At 43.3% G+C, this 23,834-nt stretch overlaps 1 protein-coding gene across 1 annotated transcript in view; it reads left to right on the top strand.

The window, feature by feature from the left end:
- LOC120060186 (lysophospholipid acyltransferase 2-like) overlaps positions 1-23,834 on the top strand; it is an 84,993-nt gene that overhangs the window by 42,338 nt on the left and 18,821 nt on the right. The window contains exons 2-3 of the mRNA XM_039009322.1: positions 9,262-9,407; positions 16,910-16,987. Coding sequence (XP_038865250.1) covers positions 9,262-9,407; positions 16,910-16,987 — 224 coding nt within the window. The remainder of the gene's footprint in view (positions 1-9,261; positions 9,408-16,909; positions 16,988-23,834) is intronic.

Here is a 23,834-nt window from a genome sequence, read left to right as displayed (position 1 = left end):
GGTAGTTAATTTAAACCGACTTATAGCAGTTTATATCAGTTTATTGCGATTTTCCTGGATTTCTTTGATGCGCTTTCACGAGTTGGACACCTCTCCAGTGGGTGGCTATCGTTAGCTGCTATTTCCACATGAGAAGAGGACATCTTTCAACCAAAAGACGATTGTTCTGGAGAAAGGACACCTTGCCCAAGATTCTGATGGAAGCTCGGCAAATAGTAAGCAATCTTTATGTTGTTAATTCGTATTTATGTTGACAAATGTCAAATAATAATTCCGCCATGAATTTCGGTGCGGTCTCGCTTTAGCGCACGCTGTATGCTGAAGTAACGTTAATTTTAAAAATGTAACACAGCGATTGCATTAAGAACTAATTTGTCTTTCATTTGCTGTCCAACTTGTATATTTTAGTCAAGTTTATGAATAGTTTTCGATTAGAATAGGTGCCTCTCCAAGATGGCGCCGGACAGATTGCTTGAAGTTTTGGCCACTAATCACATTGTATAACCACGATTTGTGCCGCTAAATATGCACATTTTCGAACAAACTCTATATGCATTGTGTAATATGATGTTATAGGACTGTCATCTGAAGAATTCTGAGAAGGTTAGTGAAAAATTAATATATTTTGGTGGTTTATACGTTATTGCTATTTTTGGCTTGAATCAATGCTGTTGTGATGTTTGCTATTGTGGTAAGCTAATATAACGCTATATTGTGTTTTCGCTGTAAAACACTTAGAAAATCTGAAATATTGGCTGGATTCACAAGATCTGTGTCTTTCATTTGCTGTATGCTGTGTATTTTTAAGAAATGTTTTATGATGAGTAATTAGGTAATACACGATGGTCTCTGTAGTTATTCTAGTCGCTTTGGTGAGAGTTGTGATGGTGGCTGCAATGGTAAACTATGATTTATACCTGAAATATGCACATTTTTCTAACAAAACATATGCTATACAATAAATATGTTATCAGACTGTCATCTGATGAAGTTGTTTCTTGGTTAGTGGCTATTTATATCTTTATTTGGTCGAATTTGTGATAGCTACTGATGGAGTAAAAAAATGGTGGAGTAAAAAAGTGGTGTCTTTTGCTAACGTGGTTAGCTAATAGATTTACATATTGTGTCTTCCCTGTAAAACATTTTAAAAATCAGAAACGATGGCTGGATTCACAAGATGTGTATCTTTCATTTGGTGTCTTGGACTTGTGATTTCATGAACATTTTATTATATGATATCCCTGTGGCTTTAGGCTAGGCTATGCTAGTCAGCTTTTTTGATGGGGGGGGATCCCGGATCCGGGTTTGTGAGGCGTTAGAGGTTAAATACCCTTTGTTGGCAATGACAGAGGTCAAACGTTTTCTGTAAGTCTTCACAAGGTTTTCACACACAATCTTCAGGATGTTGTTATCATATATATCCAATAACTTTCCAACCGGAGCATACGTTTTTGTCTACAGAGTAATGGAACACATGGCCATATCATGACTAGCGCGCATGACCAGGAACTAGCATTCTGCCAGACCACTGACTCAAATAGCTGGCATCCGGCCCCACCACACTAGAGGCTTCATTCCACTTTCTACTGACTGTTGACATCTAGTGGAAGGCGTAGGAAGTGCGAACAGATCCATATCTTACTGGGAATTGAATAGGCGATGACTTTAACATCAACCAGCCTCAGAATTTCCACTTCCTGTTTGGAAGTTTGCCTGCCTTATGAGTTCTGTTATACTCAGACATAATTCAAACAGTTTTAGAAACTTCAGAGTGTCTTCTATCCAATAGTAATAATAATATGCATATATTAGGATCTGGGACAGAGTAGGAGGCAGTTCACTATGGGCACCAATTCATCCAAAAGTGAAAATGCTGCCCCCTATCCCTAAAAAGTTAAGTCAGCGCCTAGCCACAGAAAAACATACAGCCATTTTCCAACCATGGAGAGGTGTCACAAAACTCAGAAATAGCGTTATAAATATTCACTTACCTTTGATCTTCATCGGAATGCACTCCCAGGAATCGAAGTTCCACAATAAATGTTTGTTTTGTTCAATAAAGTCCATAATTTATGTCCAAATACCTCCTTTTTGTTCACGTTTAGTTCACAAATTCACAAGGCGCCGGCACTAGGTCCAGACAGTCAAAACAGTTCCATTACAGTTCGTAGAAACATGTCAAACGATGCATAGAATCAATCTTTAGGATGTTTTTATCATAAATCTTCAATAATATTCCAACTGGACAATTCCTTTGTCTTTAGAAATGAAAAGGAACGCAGCTCACGGCCGCTCGCGTGACTTAGCTCATGACATTCTGCCAGACCCTTGGTTCAAACAGCTCTTATTCGCTCCCCCTTCACAGTAGAAGCCCGAAACAAAGTTCTAAAGACTGACATCTAGTGGAAGCCTTAGGAAGTGCAATATGACCCCATAGATACTGTATATTGGATAGGCAATCACTTAAACTACAACCTCAGATTTCCCACTTCCTGGTTGGATTTTGTCTCAGGTTTTTGCCTGCCATATGAGTTATGTTATACACACACATCATTCAAACAGTTTTAGAAACTTCAGTGTTTCCTATCCAAATCGACTAATTATATGCATATTCTAGCTTTTGGGCCTGAGTAGCAGGCAGTTTACTCTGGGCACCTTATTCATCCAAGCTACTCAATACTGCCCCCCAGTCACAAAGAAGTTTGCGGCGACTGGCTGGCCCCGCCGGCCACGGAGTCTAGGGGGGAGAATGGTTCCGTATTTCACTGAAAGAATAAACGTTTTGTTTTCGAAATGATAGTTTCCGGATTCAACCATATTAATGACCAAAGGCTCGTATTTGTGTGTGTTATAAATAAGTCTATGATTTAATGTTTGATAGAGCAGTCTGACTGAGCAACGGTAGGCAGCAGCAGGCTCGTAAGCATTCATTCAAACAGCACTTTCGTGCGTTTTGCCAGGAGCTCTTCACTGTGCTTCAAGCATTGAGTTGTTTATTACTTCAAACCTATCAACTCCCGAGATTAGGCTGGTGTAACCAATGTGAAATGGCTAGCTAGTTAGCGTTGTGCGCGCTAATAGCGTTTCAAACGTCACTCGTGCTGAGACTTGGAGTAGTTGTTCCCCTTGCTCTGCATGGGTAACACTGCTTCGAGGGTGGCTGTTGTCTGTGTTCCTCGTTCGAGCCCAGGTAGGAGCGAGGAGAGGGACGGAAGCTATACTGTTACACTGGCAGTACTAAAGTGCCTATAAGAACATCCAATAGTCAAAGGTATATGGAATACAAATGGTATAGAGAGAGAGTCCTATAAATACTATATTAACTACAACCTAAACCTCTTACCTTGGAATATTGAAGTCTCATGTTTAAAGGAACCACCAGCTTTCTCATGTTCTGAGTAAGGAACTTAAACGTTAGCTTTTTTACATGGCACTTTTACTTTCTTTTCCAACACTTTGTTTTTGCATTATTTAAACCAAATTGAACGTTTCATTATTTATTTGATGCTAAATAGATTTTTATTGATGTATTATATTAATTTCAAATAAGTGTTCATTCAGTATTGTTGTAATTGTCATTATTACAAGTAAATAAATAAAAAACGGCCGACGTAATCGGTATCGGCTTTTTTTGGTCCTCCAATAATCTGTATCGGCGTTGAAAAATCATAATCGGTCGTCCTGTACTCTGTATCACTTCCAGTCGATTTTTCTCTCCGTCTTGCAGAATTCCTCCTGAGCTCTGTGCACACTGAAGCGCAGTACTTAGAGGGGGGAACAAACAATCAAATGTAGTGGCTCAGGCTCCTGGGAGCAGGTGGTGATGGGAAAGTGCAGACCTGAGCTGAAGTCAATCTGAAAAGCGTTCCAAATGTAATTTGGTCCTTGCCTTCCAAATGGAGGCGTGTGTTAATCTGCTCCCGTAATGAACGAGATTCACTATGGGACCACTGGAGGATGAGAGGAACCAATGGATGAGGCAAAGATAAACGCATACACACACAATCCCCACCCACCACATTAGCTTAAATAGCTTAGTCAGAGTCCTAGTGGATTTTTCTCTGAGTGATTGTACTCTACTGTAGCAGCCCTTTTGGTATACTCTACTCTGTGGGAGGGAGGGAGAATAGCACAGTGAAATACCATTAGGAATAGAAAGGGTGTGGTACTCACAATACAACTAGTATTTGTCATTGTAGATTGGATGTGTGACTAGGGCTGTTATGGTTACCATATTACCGCCACACCGGCGGTCATAATGGCAGTCAAATTCCACGTGCACATTTAGCCACGGTAATTAGGCTTCTCCAAGTTCTGATGCTGCTGATGGTCATAAGTAGCCTACCATACATGCTAACTGCCTGGTACTCAGCACTCTATTGTCACACTAATCACTCTGACATCAATGCGAATGTGTTCGCAAATCTAATCAAACAACATTTCTATAGGGTATGCAATTGCGTGAGAAATCAGTGATGGCCTCTATTAAAAAGATGATCCCATCGGCTTTCTATAGGCTAGGCCTACTATATTTATTTATTTATTTATTTATCTATCTATCAACTTTGCTAATATTAAGCACATTGCTTATCTGTTTACAACAGGAGTATAGCCTACCTGGCTGGCATGAAAAATAACGACAGGAAAAGCATCCTCCTATTTAAGTGCGTAGATGACATGTATTTTTCCCGCTGCCACTGTATCGAGACAGGTGTATTATAATTGTCCATTGTAAATTAAAAAAAATCACACATTATTTAGTAAATGTGAAGACCAGATTAAATCAAGAATAGTCCGATGGGTGACAATATTAGCCTAGCTAAGGCAATATTAGCCCAGCTAAGGCGAGAAACGCGTGATTTTTCAAATCATAGTCGACACCTCATGTAGCCTAGCCCATAGGCCTATATGTTTTGATAAGGTTTGTATCACAACTAAAGTGGCCAAATAGCGTCTTAAAATTAAGCACATTAATCTGCTTTACAATGGGTCAAGAGCCTAACTGGCGTACATAAACAGCACGTGAGTTTAAAGTTTGGGAAATAGTTTTTACATGCACCTTTTTATAATAAAAGCATTACATGTATAATCGCATTTGCGGTCACTTGAATGGTGTTTTCCCACTAATGTGCTTATAATGTGAAGAAATAGCCTAAAAATTTAGCAACATTTTAAGCTAAACGTTCTGATCTGTTGCGTCAGCCGCATTGAGTAAAAGAGGTTATTTGATGCTGGTGGTGGTATTTTAGACATTTTAAAAGGTAGATGTTCCAAAGGTCTGCATCAGTAGCTTGTGTGGAAGCCAGGAGATGCTTAATGTGTTTACGTTAACTAAGGTCAATTACCGTGAGACCGGCAGTTATTTGCTTGACAATCATCGGCTGCCAAAATGTCATGACTACCACAGCCCTGGGTGTGACCACAGTTACTGTGCACACTGTTATTGTCTCCAGGGTGCCATGATGCACGGCAAGGCAAAGGTGATAGACTGGGTGGAACCGATAGTTGACGTCCTACTGTTGACTTCAGCAACATGCCGGCTTCTGAAATAATTGTGCCTACTACAATTGATAAGATGGGCTATACTGTGTGTGTGTGTGACAAAGCGTCACCAGTCTTAAGTTGAGTTGATCATTGATGTTGGTAGCTTTTATGTCAGGCTTTGTTAACATAGAATAAACAGGAGGAAACCAAACAGTTTCCACAAAGAACCAAAAATGTGTCCTCTATGCCTGCTTTATCCAACAGCCTTATCAAAGAGCTTGGGTTCTATCAACAGTGTATTCTCCTGTGTAGTAGTGCCAGCTGAACAGTGTATTCTCCTGTGTAGTAGTGCCAGCTGAACAGTGTATTCTCCTGTGTAGTAGTGCCAGCTGAACAGTGTATTCTCCTGTGTAGTAGTGCCAGCTGAACAGTGTATTCTCCTGTGTAGTAGTGCCAGCTGAACAGTGTATTCTCCTGTGTAGTAGTGCCAGCTGAACAGTGTATTCTCCTGTGTAGTAGTGCCAGCTGCCACGGTGCTGTAATACTGTGTCTCTTTCCAGAAGCGACAAAGGCACTGCTCTCTTCCAGTTAAAAAATATGATTTATTTAGGATGGTAAATCAAATAAAAGTTAATTGGTCACATACACAGTTTAGCAGATGTTATAGCGGGCGCAGCGAAATGCTTATGTTACTAGCTCGTAACAATGCATTAAAATGTCAAACAAATAATTAAAGTCAAAATAAAAACAAGGAATCAAGGATGAATCCGATTTAATACCTGTAACAGTTTATCAAAATGGAATGTATACATATGTACACTGGAAGAATTTACACGTCTACTCAGTGCAGCTGTCTGTCTCCACTACTTTCATTTTGGGAGCACTGTGCAACAAAACAATTATCCAATAAACTCAATGGGTAACGATATTTTGCCGAAACGCACTTCTTTTCACTGCTCAAACACAGGCTGATAATTGTTAACAAACCAATCATAATGCTAGAAATGTTTAAATGTAGCTAATTAAATTAATCATGCACAACTGGCACAACAATCCCTTTTCACGCCAACTTTCCCTCAGAACTCTTCCACTTATTTTTATTTTTTTTCTGAGCTAAGTAATGGCATTCGATAGCAAGCTAGCTAGCAAGAACAACAATGAAATGCACTGGAATCCAAGCTCTTTAACAAAAAACGATCAACCAGAAGAAGATGATGATGACAATGTCGGAGATGCTGCTACCAATCCACCACCTCCAAATAAAAATATCTACGTGTTTCAAGAGGGGTTGCTTTTGCGAATTCTAGTGCCTAAGGAGGAGCACATCCAGCATCCCAACGTACTGTCCAAAGTGTGGAGTAAAAGCAGCAGGAAGACTCATTTGGGTCTTGCAACCTAAAACACGAGTCGTTGCTAAAACATAACTTAAGCCAAAAGCACATCAAATGCCAGGACAAGTGCATCGGAGCTGGAGCAACATCAATATTTATATCACCAGGCAGCCAAATTTGACAGGCAACAGGTGGCAGGCAGCCCAAGCCGGTCAACAGGCAGAGCTAACTGAGCTAGAGATGAAATGTAACACCGCTTACTGCATTGTCAAAGAGAAGATGGCTTTTACCAAATTCAGGACCATGTTACTCACCCAGAAAAAGAATGGTTTACAAATCAACCCTAACTATATTATTGACACCATCCCGGACACTATCCGGGAAGAGGGTTAGTGCTATCTGGGCTTTTTGGGATGTTCCTACCCCTAAACCCTTACCCTAAAAGCAAGTTGATTTGTTAGCGAGATCAAATAAATTGTTGTGAGAGGAGACGAAATAAATGTTTAATTAGCCAAGTATCAGTTCATAGTCCATGTTGCCTTACATAGTGAATAATAATAATAATAATCTGTTAGCTGAATGCAGTAATGGATAACTGTTTGCAGTTCTACTTTTAAATACAATAAAGGTTGTTTTTAATCACCTACCGTATATATGTTTGCTGTTGCACTTTTCAATACAATCAGTGTTCTGTTTTGTATGTTACATTTCTTTGTACAAAACTAGTTACCTATGTAAACGTGGCAAGTGTCTTCACTGACATTTTCAACCTCTCCCTGACCCAGTCTGTAATACCTACATGTTTCAAGCAGACCACCATTCAAGCAGACCACCCAAGAACGCCAATGTAACCTGTCTAAATAACTATCTGTAGCCATGAAAGGCTGATGGCTCACATGAACACCATCAACCCAGACACTCTGGACCCGCTTCAATTTGCATACCGCCCCAACAGATCCACAGATGACGCAATATCTGTTGCACTCCACACCGCCCTTTCCCACCTGGACAAAAGGAATCCTTACGTGAGAATGCTGTTCATTGACAACAGCTCATAGTGCCCTGCAAGCTCATCACTAAGCTAAGGACACGGAGAATGAACACCTGCAACTGGATCCTGGACTTTCTGACGGGCTGCCCCCAGGTGGTGAGGGTAGGTAACACATCCGCCACGCTGACCTTTGAACACGGGGCCCCCTCAGGGGTGCGTGCTTAGTCCCCTCCTGTACTCCCTGTTCACCCACAACTGCATGGCCTCTTCCCCCTCAGGAGCCTGAAAATATTTGTCATGGGCCCTCCGATCTTCAAATTCATTCAGCTGCACCATTGAGAGCATCTTGACTGGCTGCATCACCGCGCTTGGTATGGCAACTGCTTGGAATGCGACTGCAAGGCACTACAGAAGGTAGTGCGTACGGGGCCGAGCTCCCTGCCATCCAGGACCTCTATACCAGGCGGTGTCAGAGGAAGGCCCCAAAAAGTGTTAGACTCCAGCCACCCAAGTCATAGACTGTCACCTCTGCTACCTCATGACAAGCGGTACCGGAGCGCCAAGTCTGGGCCCAAAAGGTGTCTTAACAGCTTCTACCCCAAAGCCATAAGACTGCTGAACAGTTGATCAAATGGCCCTCAGACTTTTCATTGATGCAGACTGGCTTTTTAAAAATTTGCTCTGACTCTCTTGCACTGGCTCACTCACTTGACTCTACTCACACATACTACACTGACATTCCAACACACAGATACACACTACATACGCTCACATACACAAAACACATGCATATTGATGCTTCACACCCTTCACATACGCTGCTGCTGCCCTGTATCTATGCTGCTTGCCTAGTTACCCCTACCTACATGTACATATTATCTCAACTACCTTGTACCTCTGCACATTGACTCGGTACCGGTACTCCTTGTATCGGGGTGGCAGGTAGCCTAGTGGTTAGAGCGTTGGGCCAGTAACGAAAGGTTGCTGGATCGAATCCCCGAGCAGACGAGGTAAACATCTGTCGTTCTGCCCCTGGCCAAGGCAGTTAACCTACTGTTCCCCAGTAGGCCGTCATTGTAAATATGAATTTGTTCTTAACGGACTTGCCTAGTTAAAATAAATATATCCTCGTTATAGTTATTTAATTAAGGTAACACCTGATGAGAATTAAGAATGATAGGACAGTCATTTGCAGTAATAAATAAACAGTTCATTCTGGTGCTCAAAAGTATGTCAGGATTAAAGTACTTAAATATTCTGTGTGAAACGAAGTGTCTAGTGGTTCAATGTCTGTATGACATGGGACAGCAGTGGTGTCGGTTTGAGGATGGCGTGCGTGCATCACCTGGTACACGGCTAGTGATGGTTTTTACAGTCTGACCTGGTAATAGAAGCAGTTTTTGTTGTACAAAACTCACTAAAGTTTTGATTATTTCCTTGTGTCTCCTCTCCCAGGTGAACTTTGTGGTGTGTCAGCTGTTTGCCCTGTTGACAGCCTTCTGGTTCCGTCTGTATCTCCACCCCAGTAAGACCAGTCCCTTCATCAGACATGTGGTGGCCACGCTACTGGGCTTCTACCTGGCTCTCTTCTGCTTCGGCTGGTGAGTGCTATTCCTGTCACATCTTTTCACCTCTTCCGGAAATTCTTTCTCTTGTCCCTGGTTCCCTCTGTCTCTCCCTTCCTCACCCGTTCCTGCTTCTCGCACTCTTCCCTCTCTTCCCTCTCTCCTTCACGCCTTTCTTCCCCTGTCTCTCTGAGCCTCCCCCTCACCCCTGTCGTCAATCCGTCTCTCCCTCCCTCCACCCATCTCTCCTGCCGCCCTCCCTCCATCCTTTACGGGCCAAGGCAAACTGGTCGATGCAGAGGCAATTGATATCCAATTAGGAAGCCTTTGGGCCCGTTATAAACAACCTGCCGTCCCTTGGCAGTGTGCCCCTTAGCATTTTCCCGTACACACCGAGAGAGAACCCTAAGTGTGTGTGAAACGCTAACTGCGTCATTCCACCATGGCATGTTTGATCATGTGCTGCCACCATCGGTACATGATATTGATGGTAAGGTGATTCTGTTGTGGTCAGATCAAATTTTGTGTTGCTTTTAGTGTAATTAATGTCTTGTTAGTCATCTGTGAAACACACCTTCACGCCTTTTAGAATGTAGAATACGTAGAGGACAGTAGTACCATAAACTGCATTCATTCCTATCACTTTAGTTTGACAATCACTGACAAGCCATTTCCTCTTTGGTTTTATATATATTTATATTTTTTTCAATAAACAAAAACATACTTTGACAAAAACAACTTTAACATTTACATTTCAACAAACATGAATGACATCCTACCTGCTCAGACCCACATGTTCCCACGGTATCCACACCCAATGTTGTTTCCAATGCTTGTAAGACTCTGCCCCCATATGACTTCACATTGTGTTGTTTCTGTCTGTAGCCAGATTTATTCCTTTATTTAAATAATAAAGTATTAGACTTTTCCATTCTCTTAACATTGGAGTGTCATTTGACCTCTAGTATTTAAGTAATAGCTTCTTCAATATAAGTGACGAAAATAAATATTGTCCAACCCATTGGGTATCTCACTGCACCCTCGTATGCCATGTCTTGAGATATGCAGATAGACGGATTAGAAGTAAACATACATTGTAAAACTTCTGACAGCCAGCATTCTAACTCTGCCCATAGCTTCCAGACTTTATAGCACTCCCAGAAGGCATGAACTGACTTACTTTATAACTCCTTCTCTTCCCACGGTCCTGCTACCACTCAATTCTGTCTGACATATTGACTCTGAATGACGCACGCACACTTACTCCATTCCTCTACTGTACTTCAGACTCTGAGGACACAACGCCCTAGGGGACTTACCAAGAACTTGCCACATTATACTATTTGGATCTTTGTCCATCACCACCATCATACTGCTGTGTACTGTAGATATACAGTCCGAGTCAAAAGTTTGGACACACCTAGTCAGTCCAGGGTTTTTCTTTATTTTTACTATTTTCTACATTGTAGAATAATAGTGAAGACTCAACTATGAAATAACACATTTGGAATCATGAAGGGTTAAACAAATCAATATATTTGAGATTCTTCAAATAGCCACCATTTGCCTTGATGACAGCTTTGCACACTCTTGGCATTCTCTCAACCAGCTTAATGAGGTAATCACCTGGAATGCATTTCAATTAACAGGTGTGCCTTGTTAAAAGTTAATTTGTGGAATTTCTTTCCTTAATAGTAGGGGGGTATACAGAAGATAGCCCTATTTGGTAAAAGACCAAGTCCATATTATGGCAAGAACAGCTCAAATAAGCGAAGAGGAACGACAATCCATCATTCCTTTAATACATGGTCAGTCAATGCGGAAAATTTCAAGAACTTTGAAAGTTTCTTCAAGTGCAGTCGCAAAAACCATAAAGCTCTGATGAAACTGGCTCTCATGAGGACCACCACAGGAAAGGAAGACCCAGAGTTACCTCTGCTGCAGAGCATAAGTTCATCAGTTACCAGCCTAAAATTGCAGTCCAAAGAAATGCTTCACAGAGTTCAAGTAACAGACACATCTCAACATCAACTGTTCACAGGAGACTGCGTGAATCAGGCCTTCATGGTCGAATTTCTGCAAAGAAACCACTACTAAAGGACACCAATAATAAGAAGAGACTTGCTTGAACCAAGAAACATGAGCAATGTACATTAGACCGGTGGAAATCTGTCTTTTGGTCTGATGAGTCCAAAATGTTGATGTTTGGGTCCAACTACGTTTCTTTGAGATGCAGACTACTGTAAGTGAATGGATGATCTCCCCATGTGTAGTTCCCACCGTGAAGCATGGAGGAGGGAGGTGTGATGGTGGGCGGGGATGCTTTGCTGGTGACACTGATTTATTTAGAATTCAAGGCACACTTAACCAGCATGGCTACCACAGCATACTGTTGGAAAAGCATTCCAGGTGAAGCTAGTTGAGAGAATGTCAAGAGTGGTGGCTACTTTGAAGAATCTGAAATGTAAAATATATTTTGATTCAACACTTTCTTTTGGTCACTACATGATTCCGTATGTGTTATTTCATAGTTTTGATGTCTTCACTATTAGTATACAATGTACTTGAATGAGTAGGTGTCAACTTTTGACTGGTACTGTATTTGGATCGTTGTCACCGTCATACTGTGTACTGTAGATATAAACTCAGCGAAAAAATAAACATCCTCTCACTGTCAACTGCGTTTATTTTCAGCAAACTTAACGTGTAAATATTTGTATGAACATAAGATTCAACATCTGAGACATAAACTGAACAAGTTCCACAGACATGTGACTAACAAATTGAATAATGTGTCCCTGAAGAAAGTGGGGGGGGGGGGGGTCAAAAGTAACAGTTCGTATCTGGTGTGGCAACCAGCTGCATTAAGTACTGCAGTGCATCTCCTCCTCATGGACTGCACCAGATTTGCCAGTTCTTGCTGTGATATGTTACCCCACTCTTCCACCAAGGCACCTGCAAGTTCCTGGACATTTCTGGGGGGAATGGTCCTAGCCCTCACCCTCTGATCCAACAGGTTCCAGATATGCTCAACAGGATTGAGATCCAGGCTCTTTGCTGGGCATGGCAGAACACTGACATTCCTGTCTTGCAGGAAATCACGCACAGAACGAGCAGTATGGCTGGTGGGATTGTCATGTCAGAATGAGCCTGCAGGAAGGGTACCACATGAGATAGGAGGAGTATGTCTTCTATGTAACGCACAGCGTTGACATTGCCTGCAATGACAACAAGATCTGTCCGATGATGCTGTGACACATCGCCCCAGACCATGACGGACCCTCCACCTCCAAATCGATCCCATTCCAGAGTACAGGCCTCGGTGTAACGCTCATTCCTTCAACGATAAACGCGAATCCGACCATCACCCCTGGTGAGACACACCCGGGACTCGTCAGTGAAAAGCACTTTTTGCCAGTCCTGTCTGGTCCAGCGACGGTGGGTTTGTGCCCATAGGCGACGTTGTTGCTGGTGAGAACCTGCCTTACAACAGGCCTACAAGCCCTCAGTCCAGCCTCTCTCAGCCTATTGCGGACAGTCTGAGCACTGATGGAGGGATTGTGCGTTCCTGGTGTAACTCGGGCAGCTGTTGTTGCCATCCTGTACCTGTCCCGCAGGTGTGATGTAACTTTCCATAACTGTGACCTTAATTGCCTACCGTCTGTACGCTGTTAGTGTCTTAACGACCGTTCCACAAGTGCATGTTCATTAATTGTTTATGGGTCATTGAACAAGCATAGGAAACGGTGTTTCTTTGAAAGACAGGGTCCTGAAAAAGGAACGTTTCTTTTTTTGCTGAGTGTATTTTGATATTTGTCCTCCATCATGCTGCTGTGTACTGTGGATTAGTGATGCACCGATATGACATTTTTGGCTGATACCGATATTTTCCTTGCCAAAATAAACGATACCGATAACCGTTAACTGTACTAGAATGCTTAAAAGTTAAGTACACACACATGGACGCAGTGGTTTAAGGCACTGCATCTCAGTTCAAGAGGCGACATTACAGTCCCTGGTTCGAATCCAGGCTGTATCACATCTGGCCGTGATTGGGAGTCCCATAGGGCTGCGCTCAATTGGCTCAGTGTCGTCCGAGTTTGGCCGCGGTAGGCCGTCATTGTAAATAAGAATTTGTTCTTAACTGACTTGCCTAGTTAAATAAAAGTTACACACAGACCAAAAATATTTGTTTGGGGCATTCACATATGTCCCCATTACCAGGAAAACTTAATCAAAACCTATTTCTTTCACTTACTTGCTGTGCTGTTTCATTCTCAACCAGGATTTCATCACACATGTCAAGCAGTGAAGTTTCAGCTCGGTCTGTCCGTGGCCTCTCTTCGTCGGTGCGCACTGTCACTGTGTCCGTTTCCATCTTGTCCAGCTGTGTATGTAACATTTCACATAAACCCTGTTTCTTGTCTGCATCGAAGTAGAGGTCCTTGTACATAGCATCGAGCATGGTTGCGACACAGTAAAGAGAATGCATCCGACTCGCTTTGTTGAGCAGGCGTTTTAATGCCATGACAGAGGGTATCACGTCTGCTGCAGGCGCAGTTGATGAGCTTATTTCTCCAGTCAGATGTTTGAATGGAGCTAGCTAGTGTGTTCATGTTCTCAAATGGCATCAGCGGTATGACAACCAGCACATTCATGAACATGCAATACGACTTCAGTATGAAATCCTCGTTCACCCACTGTGCTGTCAGACTCAGCATGCTCATGGGGCTGATATCGCTGGTCCAAATATCAGCCGTGAAGCTAATAGCAGTAACATAGTGTTTACATTTAAATAATCTTTTTAGCAGTGACGCTATTACTGTGTAACTCCAGTAGGGCAACATCTGAAAAATAGCGCCTACTTGGTAGTGTGCACTGGTGCTCGACCAGTTGGCGAAAGCCAACATCACCCACGACAGAGAATGGTCAAGGGCAATGGAATTCATTATCTTGGCGCCTTTGAGTTGTCTCGCTGAAAATCTCTTACTCTTTTAAATGACTGCTCGATCCACACAGCAGACATTGTGGTCTAGGTTAGGAATGCTGTGTTGCACGTGTAGCGTTATATATCGCGTGGCGTCATTACGTCATCTACCTACGTTATACAGGTATGCACGTCAGCTTTGACAGGTTTTGCACATCGGCGTTAAACTAGACATCGGGTCGATGTTGGCATTTTTAGCTAATATCGGCCGATTCCGATATGCTTACCGCTATATCGTGCATCCCTACTGTAGATATATTTGTCCATCGCATTATAGCCTCTTTTTTTCCATATCTTTCTGGAGAGTTGGAGTTGCTTAGGTGAAGTACATCTCCAGTGTTGCAGAAGGGACTGAGGATAGCTGTAGGCTAGTTGGAGCCTAGAGACAGAAACAAAGTAGACATGTCCTTGAGTACAGCATGGTTTCACTTAGTTATCTGCCCTCAGATCATCCACCAGTCCGTAGATAGAGGGGAGAAAAGGCCCTTTTGGAATCCCGTCCTCTAGCTGTGTGGTTATCATGCGTTCATCATGGGGCTATATCAGACCCAAGATTCAGCCCTTAGGGCCTTCCTTTGTCCTGCACCACTCCTGGCTGACATGTTGACAGAATACCAGAGAAGCCAACACTATCATATGAACAGGCCTGTGTATTATAGTGATAACCACCACAGGAGATCAAAATGTACTCCATCTTTCTTTGGGACTACCAGCCCTCTTAAATGCCCATGTGACCTGACCATCCATACTACAGTGTATATATGGTAGTTGGTGCTATCGGTACACCTTGGATAAATTGACAGTCCCCATGATAGTTTTGGAGGTGCCCCCTGCTGTTGTGTTGGTAACACACTAACACATTGTGTCATCTCACCTTCGGGAACGTGTTGGTTCATCACGCCCTTGAAAGTGCACAGTCTGTCGGTGGTGATGATGATGATGATGATGTGTCTGAGAGCCCACAGAGTCAGTCAGTCCTCAGAGATGGAGACATAACATGGTACAGAGATCTCAGGGCTGCGGATATAGACTGGTTAGCTGATAACGTCATGAAAACAATGCTTCAATGGGGCAGAAGTCTGTTGTGATGGCCAGATGGCGAGCAGCGAAATAATCAAATCAAATTTTATTTGTTATTACACATGGTTAGCAGATGTTAATGCGAGTGTAGTGAAATGCTTGTGCTTCTAGTTCTGACAATGCAGTAATACCCAACGAGTAATCTAACCTAACAATTCCACAACTACTACCTTATACACACAAGTGTAAAGATATAAAGAATATGTACATAAAGATATATGAATGAGTGATGGTACAGAACGGCATAGGCAAGATGCAGTAGATGGTATAGAGTACAGTATATACATATGAGATGAGTAATGTAGGGTATATAAACATAAAGTGGCTAGTGATACATGTATTACATAAAGATGGCAAGATGCAGTAGATGATAGAGTACAGTATATACCCTACATTACTCATCTCATATGTATATGTATGTAAACATTATATTAAGTGGCATTGTTTAAAGTGGCTAGTGATACATTTTTACATTTCCATCAATTCCCATTATTAAAGTGACTGGAGTTGAGTCAGTATGTTGGCAGCGGCCACTAAATGTTAGTGGTGGCTGTTTAAGTCTAATGGCCTTGAGATATAAGCTGTTTTTCAGTCTCTCGGTCCCTGCTTTGATGGACCTGTACTGACCTCGCCTTCTGGATGATAGCGGGGTGAACAGGCAGTGTGGTTGTTGTCCTTGATGATCTTTATGGCCTTCCTGTGACATCGGGTGGTGTAGGTGTCCTGGAGGGCAGGTAGTTTGCCCCCGGTGATGCGTTGTGCAGACCTCACTACCCTCTGGAGGGCCTTACGGTTGTGGGCGGAGCAGTTGCCGTACCAGACGGTGATACAGCCCGACAGGATGCTCTCGATTTGTGCATCTGTAGAAGTTTGAGTGCTTTTGGTGACAAGCCGAATTTCTTCAGCCTCCTGAGGTTGAAGAGGCGCTGCTGCGCCTTCTTCACAACGCTGTCTGTGTGGGTGGACCAATTCAGTTTGTCCGTGATGTGTACACCGAGGAACTTAAAACTTTCCACCTTCTCCACTACTGTCCCGTCGTTGTGGATAGGGGGGTGCTCCCTCTGCTGTTTCCTGAAGTCCACAATCATCTCCTTTGTTTTGTTGACGTTGAGTTATTTTCCTGACACCACACTCCGAGGGCCCTCACCCTCCTCCCTGTAGGCCGTCTCGTCGTTGTTGGTAATCAAGCCTACCACTGTAGTGTCGTCCGCAAACTTGATGATTGAGTTGGAGGCGTGCATACTAGTGTCTGAAAAAGGAGAGGGTGGTGGTGTCTGAAAAAGGAGAGGGTGGTGGTGTCTGAAAAAGGAGAGGGTGGTGGTGTCTGAAAAAGGAGAGGGTGGTGGTGTCTGAAAAAGGAGAGGGTGGTGGTGTCTGAAAAAGGAGAGGGTGGTGGTGGTGGTGGTGGTGGGGAGGAGAGAGACGGTGGTGAATTAAGTTCTGACCCCTTGTCGTTTCTTTTTCTCAACAGGTACGCCTTACATTTCCTTGTCCAGAGTGGCCTGACCTACAGTATCATGATGTTCGCTGGGCTGGAGCACATGCACAAGTGAGTTCTATTTAATGTGAAATAAAGTGCTCATTCACTGGCAGCATGCTGTAGTAACAAGTCCAAGATTGTCTGAATCAAGTCTCCAGTGAACACGTGATGCCAACACCTGACGTTGTGGCTTTGCATAAAGCATTGCTTCCAGAAAACAAATCATTAACACACTATACTGACGTAGTCCATCTTGTCACAAGGCTGATGAATTGAACTGTATTTGGAAGGTTATTGGCCTTTTTAGAGTGGTGTTCCAGGATGTTTTACCCAGCAACAGGAATGACTTGGCCTTGTGCCCAGTTGTTGCAATTAATCTTTAACATAGGATTTTGATGAAGTGTAATATCAATATATATGAAGGAGGAGACTGGCCTTGGTTCACCATGATTGTTTTAGTTCAGGTTGCAGAGCGTTCTTCTGTTGGCGCTGAAGAGCCTAGACTCCTGATGGTGATGGCACTACCCCTCAGGCGCCCATCTGTGTCCATGCCCCCACCCCTCCCTCCAAACAGTCTGAGCCATTCAGCCAGCTTCTGTGGTTATTTTTACTGAGGGACAAGGCTGTGAGGTCAGGTGTGGAAAGAAGTGAAAGCTCTTTCCTAAGGGAAGGTTTTAAAAATACCCCAGCTTCAATATCCATCACGATGACCGCAACAGTATAATAGAGGAGGGCCCTAATCGTAATATGCTGTAATTGTGCACTCGGTAACTGTCCACTTTAATCGTATTCAGAGGTGACATTTCAAAACAAACAAAGCCCTCAAACACCTCAGTTGCTGTTAACTTTTCATGGAAACATTTGCTTCCTTTTTAATTTCCTGGTGTTCCAGGTCAGTGTTGCTGTGAGGTACTAGGAAGCTGAGGAATGTGGCGGTCATCCAAGCTGAGCTGAGATTGATTGGACCACACCTCAAAGCAGGGCCTGGTTGTGAAGTTCAGCCTCAGCATTTGCCTTACTCAACCTTTTGTGGAGTGGGTTGAGCTTTAACTTGGTCACGTGGGTGCTGAGCTTGCAGATGCTTTTGTCTATTAGAACCCACAAAAACTTTTGAATTGACTTAGCACGTCATTACCATAACAGGTATTTTTAGAGGTCCGTGAACAGCTTTCCGTATGTGTACAGTTTCGTGTGTCACTACTGCTTGATTACTATGGCTGAGGTCATACACAGAAATTGGAGACAAGCTCTACATTTTCAGCTTGAAGTCTGCCCTACTTAGGTGGTCTCCACTGAGCCATTTACTCCCCATAACCACTTTCACTCTATGTGAATGAAATTATAATGATTTTTCTCAAAAATGAACACCGTGCCGGAGAACATTTTTAGCTGAGACGGGGGGGGTTGAGGGACATTGGCCCCGTCCGACAATACCCTGGGATAGGGCCAACCAACCAGGCAGGATATAACCCCACCCACTTTGCAAAAGCACAGCTCCCACACCACCAGAGGGATATCAAGAGTGCATGGCCAACTTACTACCCTGAGACAAGGCTGAGTATACCCTGAGTACCGCTACCCTGAGTATAGCCTATGAAGATCTCCCCAACCACACAAGCCTGAGGGGGAGCTAGACCGGGCAGGAAGATGAATGAAGGGGCGGCAGGTAGCCTAGTGGTTAGAGCGTTGGGCCAGTAACCGAAAGGTTGCGAGATCGAATCCCCGCGCTGGCAAGGTAGTTAACCCACTGTTCCCCTGTAGGCCGTCATTGTAAATAAGAATTTGTTCTTAACTGACTTGCCTAGTTAAATAAATAAAAAAGACAAATAGAGAACGTCAGTGACTCAACCCACTCAAGTCGAGTCTAGGGAACGAAGCCTGGCAAGAAGTGATGCACCCTTCCTAGGGCTGGCATTTCTCTCCATCTTTCTCATCAACATCTTAAGTGTTTGCTTCAGGGCTGAAAGGAGTGGTAACGCAAAGTCTGGTTGACTAAAAGAGATGGGCAAAATTGGAAGTAGCTAAAGATGAGGTGAGAGGAAAGAAGACAAGGAGGATAGGCAAGGTTACAGTTTTTCTAATAAAGTATGTAGAGAGAATAGACTGCATTATTTACAATATCAAATCTCTCCTCTAACTCCTTCTCAATCGCTCTCCTCAGTCATCCCTCCCTCCATCTCTCTCTGCTTACTCATCCCTTCCTACTTCATATTGGTCTCCCTCTCCATGTCCAGACACCTCACCAGGCAGATTATAATGGAATTTCCTGGGAAGCATTAAACCCAGTGGAGGCTGGTGCTAGAAACAATAGCAAGCCCCACGAGAGCAAATCCATCTCCTATAGACTTCAAATGGAGCAGAACAAACATGCATATACAACCGTCCCCAATCCCCAGACTGCACTTCATCTGAAAACCACCTTGTTAGTGGAGTAGCCTAGCTCCTCAATGTGCAACACTATTGTCATATACATATTGTTATGGCCATTGTTTAACAAGCATTTCACTACACCCGCAATAACATCTGCTAAGTATGTGACCAATGAAATTTGATAGAAATGCCATGGTGTCAATGACTGTTTTGGTGAAGGAAGAAGTCGACTGCATGTGGGTATTGTTATTCACACACACTCTGTTTAGTGCTAGGCTACACACATAGACTTGTCATTCAGTTACTGTTGCGACAGCAGCGCTATTTTCTCTTGGGTAATGTTCAACTTGTCTGTTCATTCACCTGTTGAATGTGCCTGGAGAAAGGTCGGGGAATGTTCTAGAGATGTTGTCCTCCGCTCTCTCTGCCTGCAGTGCAAATAGCGCCACCTGCTTGATGGATGAGACGACATCATTTCTATCCACAACACACTTGAGAAATACTGGACTAGCGCAGTTAGCAGGCAGTCAGTTATAACACACTGACTTGTGGAAGGAGAGGTGGCATACCGTTTGTATGAATGTACTTTGCATTTATTTTTAGCTGAGGATTGACATGTATTTAATGAATCCCAAAAACTGTTTTGCTGATAATGCTTTAAGTCTATAACTCGAAACATTGTAGAATGCAGAAAGTCTGGAGAGCTACTGATTCAAACCTCCATTCAGATAACAGAGACTTTGAAATGGAGAACCTGACAATAGAGGGTGTATAAGTGATCGAGAGGGAGAGGTGACAAAGCGAGTGAAGGACACGGTGATAAAGAGTGCTCACATGAAAGGCTGTGTTATTCATACCATGTTGCTATTGAAGCCTGAACCACCGTCCCTTTGTGTGGCAAGGCCTGTGAAAGAAATTACATAACCAACCTACCTGCTGCCTGGCAGGCAACAGAAAAGGGCACATTTTCCCACACATGGGTATATTATGCACTCTGCAGCAAATTGCCCTGATTTCTGTCCTATTATATTAGGATAATTGGAGGGGTTATGAGGCGTGATTAATCGTGGGTTGGGGCATCGGGAGGCGGCGGAGGTCCAGGCAAGGTACCACACTGCTCGGGAATGCTAAGTGCTTTGTGCTGAGGTTCGCTGCCAGCTCATTGGCTGGAAACACGAGCAACGGGTTGGCTTTTTGTTCCCCGCCGGTTGAAATGGCACTAATAAAACCGTCACCTCCGAGACATGTCTGCCCCGTGACCGAGACGTGTCTGCCCCGTGACCGAGACGTGTCTACCCAGTCCTATGTGTCACCGTGTAGGACGATTCAGACCAGAGTTTTGTTTAAAGAACCACTTTTTTGAGCAGCTTATTTCTTTTTATCCAGGATGCGTGTACGAATTTACATGTGTGTGAATGCGCGTGTGCTCTGGTCTGCGTGTTTGTTCATGTCATTCAGGGTCATTTTAGTTGGTATAGTTTTATGTGTGTGTGTGAGGAGTGTCAAGCATCAAATATTGTTTACGCTCTCATGCAGAGAGAGATGAATGCATAGAGTAGCATGTGGTCACAGATATGGCATAGTGGTCACAGATATGGCATAGAGTAGCATGTGGTCACAGATATGGCATAGAGTAGCATGTAGTCACATATGTTGGCAGCCTGACAGATGAGAGCTTGTGATTCTCACTCAAACTCATTAATGCCACTATGTGCTTATGTGAGTGTAGTCAGAATTCCTGTATTTATTCACCTCTAGTGCATTTCATTATCTTGCTGCTTGTCTTTTGCCGCTTATCTGGGCCTCCCAGGGGGTTAAGTCGTCAAGTTGCCCCATCTGAGGCCGTCCCTCAGTGGGGAGGCAGTCTACTTTAGACCCACGCTTCAGTTACTGCAAATTACATCAGGAAGAGAGTGTCCCGTATGGGCCTACTGTAAATACACTGCTCCATATTTTTTTACCTTTTATTTAACTAGGCAAGTTCGTTAACACATTGTTATTTACAATGACGGTCTAGGAACAGTGGGTTAACTGCCTTGTTCAGGGACAGAGCGACTGATTTTTAGCTTGTCAGCTCGGGGATTTGATCCACCAACCTTTCGGTTACTGGCCCACCTCTAATAACTAGGCTACCTGCCGCCCCTGCTACATGTTGCTCATTTCCTGTTAGTGTAATACTGCTGCTACTGTGTCAATAATATAACATCCCATGAATTATAAAAGTAGGGCTACTGAAAATAGAAATTGACATATGATTTATAGTTTTGTCAGAACAGGAAATGGTTGGATAGGACCGTAAAGGATGCTTAATGGTGATATCAGTTTCAGGTGTTAGTCATGTCTGCCTGTCTGAGGGCTTATTTAGGGAGTGACGGTAGAATGCCTTTAACGTCATCTGGGGGTGTTTCCGACTGACTGCCTTTGATATTAAGGGAGCTCGGAGGATTCAGACTTCTGTGAGGACAATGGTAGTATCCTTAACTTCTCACTCTCCCATGCAAGGAAATACATAAGTGTCCACTGTTCAGACCAGGCTGCCTGCCACCCTCTCACCAGGCTGCCATGCCAAGTGTGGGCACACAGCACTGAGATGCCCATTGTGCCCACTGCCTGTTCTTGCCCCTCCCCCTCTTCTAATACCAATAACCATGAGCCTTGTTTGGAATCTCAATATATTGCTAACCTTTGGGGTAGACTGTAGGCCCACACACACACGTGTACGCAGCTGTTTGCTGTCCTGTGGGATTTGTTTCTATTTCTCAGCAAATGTTTGTAACCCCTTTCAGCTCATTGTTTCCATTTGGTCGATCTGAAACATTGCGATAAATAAATAAAAAGTTCCACTAATAGATCACATATTCTGATTTCTTATCTACATTACATACTTTGCATGGAAGCACTGCATTTGACTTGGCGTAGCTGGTTGATTTTAAACTAGTCCTGATTTAGTGCTTATCTCAAGCACAATGGCAGTCTGGTTTTCATAAGGGAGAAGCAAAAGGCGTAATGCTCGCTCAACATTTAAAAACTCATTGTAATATTTAAGCAAAGTTAAAAAAGCTTGACGTTTCGGCCACCATTGCCCTTCATCATGAAATGCATTCAATTCATATAGACACTTAGGCTTGATCCTATTCCATAGCACCATGGCCATGTAACCATGGATGACCATCTTACTGAATCTAAGATGCAAACAAACCACCAGCGTTCTTCCTCATCTCCAACAAAGACTAGTTGATTTGCCTGACTGCCTTTCTGATGTCCAAGATCCCTTCCGTTGAGGAGAACAAGATGGATGCTACAGCTAGCTGAGTCTTTATAATGTCCAAGATCCCTTCCGTTGAGGAGAACAAGATGGATGCTACAGCTAGCTGAGTCTTTGATGTCCATGATCCCTTCCGTTGAGGAGAACAAGATGGATGCTACAGCTAGCTGAGTCTTTATAATGTCCATGATCCCTTCCGTTGAGGAGAACAAGATGGATGCTACAGCTAGCTGAGTCTTTATAATGTCCATGATCCCTTCCGTTGAGGAGAACAAGATGGATGCTACAGCTAGCTGAGTCTTTATAATGTCCATGATCCCTTCCGTTGAGGAGAACAAGATGGATGCTACAGCTAGCTGAGTCTTTATAATTTCCATGATCCCTTCCGTTGAGGAGATCAAGATGGATGCTACAGCTAGCTGAGTCTTTATAATGTCCATGATCCCTTCCGTTGAGGAGAACAAGATGGATGCTACAGCTAGCTGAGTCTTTATAATGTCCATGATCCCTTCCGTTGAGGAGAACAAGATGGATGCTACAGCTAGCTGAGTCTTTATAATGTCCATGATCCCTTCCGTTGAGGAGAACAAGATGGATGCTACAGCTAGCTGAGTCTTTATAATGTCCATGATCCCTTCCGTTGAGGAGAACAAGATGGATGCTACAGCTAGCTGAGTCTTTATAATGTCCAAGATCCCTTCCGTTGAGGAGAACAAGATGGATGCTACAGCTAGCTGAGTCTTTATGATGTCCAAGATCCCTTCCGTTGAGGAGAACAAGATGGATGCTACAGCTAGCTGAGTCTTTATAATGTCCAAGATCCCTTCCGTTGAGGAGAACAAGATGGATGCTACAGCTAGCTGAATCAGCGTCTGCTTTGTACCAGCAGCTCTCAGTACTCACTCACTCCACATAGTGGCAAGAAAAAGTATGTGAACCCTTTGGAAATACCTTGATTTCTGCATCAATTGGTCATAAAATTTGATCTGATCTTCATCTAGGTCACAACAATAGACACAGTTTTCTTAAACTAACACACACACAGTTATACATTTTCATGTCTATTGAACACACTGTGTAAACATTCACAGTGCAGGGTGGAAATTAATGGGAACCCTTGGATTTAATAACTGGTTGACCCTCCTTTGGCAGCAATAACCTCAACCAAACGTTTTCTGTAGTTGCAGATCAGACCTGCACAGCGGTCAGGAGGAATATTGGAACATTCGTCTTTACAAAACTGTTTCAGTTCAGCAATATTCTTAGGATGTCTGGTGTGAA

The sequence above is a fragment of the Salvelinus namaycush genome, chromosome 15 (genome assembly GCF_016432855.1).
Source record: "Salvelinus namaycush isolate Seneca chromosome 15, SaNama_1.0, whole genome shotgun sequence".
In the NCBI taxonomy this organism is placed as follows: domain Eukaryota; kingdom Metazoa; phylum Chordata; class Actinopteri; order Salmoniformes; family Salmonidae; genus Salvelinus; species Salvelinus namaycush.
The sequence above is the reverse complement of the archived record's forward strand: the minus strand, read 5'-3'. Positions and strand labels throughout refer to the sequence as shown.